This window comes from Diachasma alloeum, unplaced genomic scaffold, assembly GCF_001412515.2.
Source record: "Diachasma alloeum isolate Michigan unplaced genomic scaffold, Dall2.0 Dall_scaffold_00276, whole genome shotgun sequence".
Taxonomy (NCBI): domain Eukaryota; kingdom Metazoa; phylum Arthropoda; class Insecta; order Hymenoptera; family Braconidae; genus Diachasma; species Diachasma alloeum.
The window spans coordinates 1,844,216-1,852,277 of record NW_021680415.1 but is presented as its reverse complement, the minus strand read 5'-3'; the positions used below and the strand labels follow the sequence as shown (position 1 = coordinate 1,852,277).

General features: G+C 36.3%; 1 protein-coding gene across 1 annotated transcript; it reads right to left on the bottom strand.

Annotated features, from left to right (window-relative positions):
- Window positions 1–251: 251 nt before the first annotated feature.
- LOC114841199 (sodium channel protein Nach-like) lies at window positions 252–8,002 on the bottom strand. Its single transcript, XM_029126095.1, has 12 exons — window positions 7,842–8,002; window positions 5,078–5,179; window positions 3,903–4,109; window positions 3,468–3,653; window positions 3,318–3,380; window positions 2,966–3,098; window positions 2,782–2,904; window positions 2,239–2,410; window positions 1,495–1,672; window positions 1,297–1,412; window positions 619–842; window positions 252–305 (listed from the first exon to the last, which is right to left on the bottom strand). The coding sequence occupies exons 1-12, from the start codon at window positions 8,000–8,002 to the stop codon at window positions 252–254; spliced, it is 1,719 nt and encodes a 572-aa protein (XP_028981928.1).
- Window positions 8,003–8,062: the final 60 nt, after the last annotated feature.

Genomic DNA, 8,062 nt, shown 5'->3' with positions numbered 1-8,062 from the left:
CAATGGAAACTATTCTTCAGAGGAAATCTACACAATTTGATTCATCTCTACGACTTATTTTATTGAAATATTTTCCATAAAAATTTCTCAGATAAAATTTTCTAATGTTTTTGTTTGATTGTTTAATGAAAAGAGAAAAAAATAAAAACAGCACAATACAGTTACAAAATTCATCAATAGAATCGGTCAGAAACTAGTAGAATTGTCAATGCATGTCATAGAAAATGATCGAACCGAAAAAAATTTATGATCTAATTGCGATAATCGAAGAAAATACCCAGTTTTATTCTACGGAATTGAACGAACTTTAAAAAAACAAAAGATTGAAATTTCTTGCTTTCTCGGGTACCCTATGATATATCAAGAGTTGCTCGACAGCTATTTTCATCAATTGAAGTCTTTAAAGATTCCCCTTTGCGATCTCTTAAATTGATAATGGTACCACAGCAGTCAGCAATCAACAGCGACCGAAGATAACAAACACAAGCCTATTTACACTCTCCGATAATATTGTTATCACGAGATTGTCGAATCAATTACGTTCATGATATTTTGGCGCATCACGGTGAAGTATTACCTGCGCGATAAATTATGTTTGGAGTGAGAATTTAGATTTACAGGGTGGAGGCTGGGATTCCCGGAGTTAATCTCCTGCCAGTAGATTTGAGGATCTTTTTCCAAAACGATGGCGATGAGTCTTTCGTCCATTGGTGCGACTTTGGCTGATGCTCCTTTGATTTTTTTACGCCTGGCGAAGAGACGTCCGGATAATTTATAGATCACTTCTATTAAACTCGTGAGGCTCACGCCTAGGAATACACTGCAGAGCGCTCCGTAATCACCTGGATGAAATGATCGGTAATGCACACGGAGAAAATTATTTGGTGAATTTCAGCAAATAGTTTGGGGTTGAAATTCATCAAGTAGTTGTTGAAAAACTGAATTGATAACCAGTTATTGAATTCTAACAACTATAGGTCAACAACCTATACCCAATTTTATTTCTGAAAATAATTTTATAAGTTTATAGCTACAATTTTCTTCACAAAAAAAAGTCTCTGACTACCTAATTTTCCTATCCGCTAATTTCAAAATATGTCGAGATGACTCATTGTGAAAAGAAATCGACAAAAATTTATTTGAAATGAATCATCACCTAATGTGGAAAAAACGTACTTCAAGCGCAAAACACGATGTTTTTTTTAGCAAATTACGCGTATGAAAATCGTCGAATACGTTCATTAAGATCGTCATTTACGTTTAGATTTTTGTGTGTGTACATTCGTAGATACTTACTCATCAATTCATACCAATAATATTGCACATCGTGCTCCAGTTTCATCGCCACAGAATCACCAAAGTAGACGTTCAGGACGGCGTGGTCAGTGGTTCTGTTCAATGCCTGTACAGCTCTGAATGTAAAGACAAGGTCATGTTAATGGACCGGAGTTGATGAACAGGAGTAATTATATTGAGAATGACTTGGATAATTACGTGTCCCAAACAATAAATTTATCCCTCATTTTTCCGTAGCTCACGGAAACAGTGTAATCGATGTTATTACAAGCGGGATAGCACGGACAGGTCATATGACCCTCTGGAATTTCCGAGAATGCTCCCGTAGGATAGGACTCACCTTTGTCGAATATTGGAGCCATTCCCCACCATCTAGCTGCAATGATCAAGTTACACATTCAGTACCTGAATAATCGCCGATTATTGGACAGCAAAGGAACTCATACTTTGATATTTGTTCAGACATTTGAGATTCGAATGATCGCACGCTAAAACGCCATCTGAAATTCAACACGCGGAAAATATTTTTTTTACAATTTCACACGCACGAAAAAATTTAATACAAAAATCTGGCGAATTCGTTAGAAAATTCTACTGAATTTCTATTGAACTTTCCATTACTTTTTTGCCGATTCTATTGAAATGTTTAATAGAAAATATTCAATAGAAAAAGTCAATAGAATTCTCAGATATTTTCTATAGAATTTCCTCGCTTCGAATTTTCCAAGTTTTTTAATTCTATTTTTGTTTCCTCCTCATTAAGAAAATCAAACAAAAAAAACTTGGAAATTTTGAATCGAGAAAATTCTGTAGAAAATATCTCAATAAAATAAGTTGTATGGAAAAATCGAATTGTTGTGACTTTTTCTGTAAAATTTTTTCTATTGAACATTTCAATAGCAATGTCCAGCGAAATCGCGAGAGTTGAAATTGATTATTTACCGTGGCCATTGGGACGAGGGTAGAAAAACGGAATGCACCCGCATTTATCTATGATGTCACGGACTCGGCAATCTATGATGCAATCGCTGAACGAATACTGCCCACTGAATTTCTCATTTAATTCGGATTTGAAGCGGCAATTGCGATGAGATGCGTCGATGTTCTTAACATCCTGGAGCGAACAATTCAAGTAAGTTAAAATGGGATTTTTTCCCATGAATCTCTGTATTCAAGAGAAATTGTAAAGTTTCTATGAAGATATCTGTTCTAGCTTGACACATAAAAAATGATTTTCTGAAATATCCAAAGGAATCGTATTCGTTCCAATTTCACAAACACAACTCTCTAATATTTAGTGAAATATTCCGAAAAATTAGAATGTCTCCCTATAAATGAGTGAAATGACCCTATAAATCAATATTTATTTATTTTATTTTTATTTTTTTTCCTACTCAAAAAAATCCTATTTTGCTGCTGGACTAGTGAGCGTGAAATACCAAATTACACTCATTTCAACTGCAAAGTTTATCAGTGAATTCACACCTCTGTAGTATCGAAAACGCGCGCTCCGATATTGAGTAATGTTTCCCTGCCAGTCATCACTAACACCTCCCTCGTGCTACCGCTGGGTGGATCAGGAAAATCAGTGGCATGGTAGATCATTACCTGAGATGATAGAAAAAATTTTAAAAATCGATAAAATTGAATTTTTTTGAAGTCATTGCACCTTGAATCCGACCATGGGAAGCAGTTGATAAAAATAATCTTCAGCGTTTGCATCGAGCATCAGCCAGAGTCCAAAATCTGAGCCCTGTATTTCTGATTTCAGGACGGGTGCAACGAAATTATCGTCCTGAATACTTGAAGATCCAAAGAACACGTATTAGTAGAGAAATAGTAAAACAAAAGGAAATCAATAAATTTCTATCTTTCTACACGAATTATTCAATTGAGATTGAAACCACTAAAATTTATCTGGGTAGATATTTCATTCTTTAACTATATTGAAAGGGAAGTCTTGATTTTTTTCCATTGAATTCTGCTCTTGAAGATTTTATACGTGTACAAAAAGTATTTACCTTGAAAAATGATCCCTCCATCTAGCATAATTGAAAGCACAACAGTGGCCATCTGAGGTGAACCTAGATTCCAGAATGTCAGAGCACATTCGCACAATCCCTGCCCACTGGCAGCGCACGATATATTGTTCACACTGTACACCAACTGACTTTGCTAGTATGGAAAGCCTGGGTTTATTGTCATCGTAGGCGCTCTCCAGAATTTTCTGAAAGAGATCTATGTCGCCTGGACGCTCCTCCTGAATCGAAAATGTGTACAGGTGTCCAACGTATTTAACCAACTCCAAGAGTCTGGTTTTTGTTAAGTTCATTGATTTAATCCTTTCCTTATGCAATCTAAATGTGAAAATATATTAGCTTCTTCTATGGGTTCCTAAAGGCCGATTGGGTCAATTTTTTTATTCCCTCAATTGAATAATTATTGACTAGAAATTTATCTTCACGATGAATGATTTCAGGAGAAAATATCAAGAGACTTTTCCGTAGGAAATTTCGTCTGCATTAAAGAAAGTCGCTTGAAATGTCCTCGTGAAATAACTTGATTTTGAGATGAAATCATATCACATTTCGTCGCTGTTGACTTACAATCCTTCTACAAATGTCGTCGCCTTTCTTTTACTAATGAGATTCATATTACAAACGCTCACAGCTGGAAAATTAATTTCACTTATCGGAAACATGTCCGTTGCCATATGCGTCGCCGTTGGAGTATTTTTGTAATGCTCTGTAGTGTCGAGAATCATAAATGCGAATGCCGCAAGTGCGACGACGTGAACTGTAATCCACAATGCCCTAAAATTCCATCAATAATCAATGAACAGTTGTTTTGAGAAATACGAAAACGTTACCTTTCGATTGGATGTTTCCCTAGAACAGTGGATAGTACGCGTTCACATGTGATCCGCAGAAAGTTACATTTTTCCTTCATCCTTGCGATGATTACCAATTTTCTTAGAGAAATAAGTTCAGTGGCGGAATTGTAGGATGGAATGAGTTTATTTCGTTCGGATTTGGAACAAATGCTTTTCGTGAAATGATGTAGCATATTCCGGGACGAATAAATACACAAGTATATTTGGAATCATTACTTTATTCATTCATCCTAGTTAGGTCACCTCCCAAGGGATTTGCCGTCGTGTTATTTTTTACTTCAGCGTTACCGAATTCACTCTGCACTACAGTCATAAATACGTATTCATTTTAGAATTGAGGCAATATGATTGGAGATCAGGAATGAGAACGTAAATGAGAGTAAACTGTTGAAAAAATTTGGCTGAATTTTCCGGAAACAGATTTTGAATTTGATTTCAGTGGAATAAGTCAATGAAATTCAACGTTCAAGACATTATGACGCATCAATGCTTAGTACTATCTACGTGATAACTTATGCCTGAAATGATAATTTAGATCTGTCGAGGGAAGGCTGCCGTTCCCTGTGTCAATTTCCTGCCAGTAGATTTGAGGATTTTTTTCCGAAATGACGGAGATCAATTTTTCGTTCGCTGGCTTGACTGTCGTTGAAACTCCTTCGATTTTTTTATGCCTGCCGAGGAGATTTCGGGAGAATTTGTAGATCATTTGTATTCCACTCATGATGCTCAGGCCTAAGAACACACTGCAGAGTGCTCCGTAATTACCTGCACGGTGGAAAAAGTTTGAGAAAAATAATCAAAGAAGTCAAGTACGTAATGTCGATTTATGGCTATCGAGTCGAGCAATTTACTCGATACATTTGCAGATACGTACTCATCAATTCATACCAATAATATTGCACATCGTGCTCGAGTTTCATTGCTACAGGATTTCCGAAGTAGACGTTCAGGACAGCGTGATCAGCAGTTCTGTTCAACGCATTTTCATCTCTGAATGTGAAGACAAAATCATATAAATGAAATTGGAGGCCAACAAAAGAGTTATATCGCGAATCAGTCGGATAATTACATGTCCCAAACGATAACTTCATTTCTTAAATTCCCAATGCTCGCGGAAACTATGTAATTGATGTTGTCGCAAGTGGGTTTACAGTCGCAGTTTAAATGCCCCTCTCGAATTTCTGAGAATGCGCCGGGTGGGTAAGACCCATCTTTCTCAGAAATTGGGTTCATACCCCACCATCGAGCTGGAAATATTAAGTTGCCTCTTCAGTTGACGAGGAATCGTCGACTATTGAACAGAAATCTGTGGGGACTCGGTAAAACGTTTCAAGTTCGTTTTAATTATTGATCAGTTTTGATAAATATCTCGGAATCTAAGGCACATGGCAAAATTTTTGTTATAAGCTCTTTTGTAGAGCGAAGTGAGAGCTACGAAAAAGGTTATTACGAAGATTGCGCTGTCTCCCTTAGATGCGGAGATATTCCTCGAAAACTCAGCGACTTGAGAGCTACACGTATGAGAGAATTCAATAGAAAACCTAGCGAATTCGCTAGAAAATTCTATGGGAATACTATTCAAATCCTAGGGAGTTCTCGTGAAAATTGGAAAATAAAGAAAAATAAAAAAATAAATTAAATTTCAAATTAAAATTAAATTTTTTATTTTTGTAACTAGATTCGATTTTTCTGTTAAAATTGTTCTCTTGAGATTTTTTCTATTAAAGATATTTGGGGCAAACGTTCTTTTTCTCAATTAAAATTTTATTGGGGCAAACGTGAATGTCTCCCCGCATTTCTGTGAAAATTTCACAGAAATCCCCAGAAGTTTTACGTTAACAGCACTAGAATTTGTCACAGCCGGTGGATTATTTTTTCCAAAACTCGTACTAGAATTTTTCTATAAAATTTCCCTCCGTGCAGCAGAATTTTCTAGCGAATTCGCAAAGTTTTCTATTGAATTTTCTCATACGTGTAAATCGACTTGAACCGTTCTATCGCTTCACTACTGAAATGTTACTCGTACTTTGATAACGATTCAAGCACTTGAGGTTCCCATGACTGCACTGCGCAATGTTATCTGAAATTTAACATAATAAATTAATAATTAATTAATAATTTAATAATAATTAATAATTAATTATTTAATTGCGAAGAAAGTCCCTTTTTGCAACGATTTCAATTGACGAAAATTATTATTACCAAGGCCATTGGGACGGGGATTGAAGAATGGAATGCACCCGCATTTCTCGACAATATCACGGACTCTGCAGTCCATGATACAATCACTGAAGGAATACCGTCCACCAAACCGATTTTCCATTTCGGTTTTGAAGCGACAAATGCGTTTAGATGCGTCAATGTTCTCAACATTCTGCGGCAAATAATCCAAGTAAGTTCAAATTCAATAAATTTAGCAGTGAAGTGATAAAACGGTATTTTTAAAAATATAAGAGCAGTTCCAGGTCAAATTTTTTTGACAAGAGACACTTCAGAATTTTTTTCTAATGTTAAAACCGCATTCAATTGTTGATTAAATGGAGTAAGTAATGAATATTTTTTTAAATGCCCGAAGTGTCCATTTTGCCCCACCTTCCCCCATTTAAAATTGACTTATCATATTTGCCACGCGAGTACTGAAGGTAAATATGAAATTGCAATCATTGATAAAGTGCAAAGTTTATTGATGAATTCATACTTTTTTAGTATCGAAAACGTAAGCTCCGATGTTTAGAAATGTTTCCGTGCCGGTTGCCACTAAAACCTCCCTCGCACTGCCACTGGGTGGGTCAGGGAAATCAGTGGACCCGTAAATTATCACCTGTGAGAGAAAAAAACCCAATAAATCGATCCGGTTTACATTTCAGTAGCGAAACGGTCTATCAATTTAAATCGTTTTTGACTATTGACGGTTTTTTAATGAATATCTCGAAATCTAAGGGAGATAGCAAAATTTTTGTTATGACCTCGTTTGTAGTCCTCAATTCGCTCTATAAAAAAGATCGTTACGAAAATTTCGGTATCCCCCATAGATTCGGAGATATTCCTCGAAAACTCGAAAAGGGCCAAGTCGACTGAACTGTTTTACCGTTTCGCTATTGATTTTCATAGGGGAAGGCACCTTGAATCCAACCATCGGAAGCAATTGATAGAAATAATCTTCTGCATTGGCATCCAGTAGCAACGAGAGTCCAAAATCCCAGCCGGCTATTTCGGATTTCAGGACGGGTGCGATAAAATTATCATCCTGAACACTTGAATAGATAACGTACATTTTAATCGAGAAATGAAAATCAATTCGTTTGTATCTTTCTACAGGAATTATTGAATTGCCGTTGAAACCACAAAAAATTGCATAAATTTTCCATTTTTCAATTGCCTTGCAATTTCCACTATAGCAAAAACCTCATCAACTCTCATTAAAGAAAAAACTAATCCATTGATATTTAAAAATTCAACTCTGCTCTCGAAGAATTTATACGAGCACAAAAAAAATATGCACCTTGAAAAATGATCCCTCCATCTAGCATAATTGAAAGCACAACAGTGGCCATCTGAGGTGAACCTAGGTTCGAGAATGTCAGAGCACATTCGCACAATCCCTGCCCACTGGCAGCGCACGATATAGTGTTCACACTGTACACCAACTGACTCTGCTAGTATGGAAAGCCTGGGTTTATTGTCATCGTAGGCGCTCTCCAGAATTTTCTGAAAGAGATCTATGTCGCCTGGACGCTCCTCCTGAATCGAAAATGTGTACAGGTGTCCAACGTATTTAACCAACTCCAAGAGTCTGGTTTTTGTTAAGTTCATTGATTTAATCCTTTCCTTTTGCAATCTAAATGTGAAAATATATTAGCTTCTTCTATGTGT

What these genes read in the sequence shown, in the direction of transcription:
- LOC114841199 (XM_029126095.1), bottom strand. Translation starts at nt 8,002, where the DNA reads ATGAACTTAACAAAAACCAGACTCTTGGAGTTGGTTAAATACGTTGGA. An exon ending in ACGACATTTGTAGAAGGATT is followed by an intron (nt 3,654 to 3,902) that starts GTAAGTCAACAG and finishes TTTCACATTTAG; the next exon opens with ATTGCATAAGGAAAGGATTA. An exon ending in AAATTTATTGTTTGGGACAC is followed by an intron (nt 1,413 to 1,494) that starts GTAATTATCCAA and finishes CTTTACATTCAG; the next exon opens with AGCTGTACAGGCATTGAACA.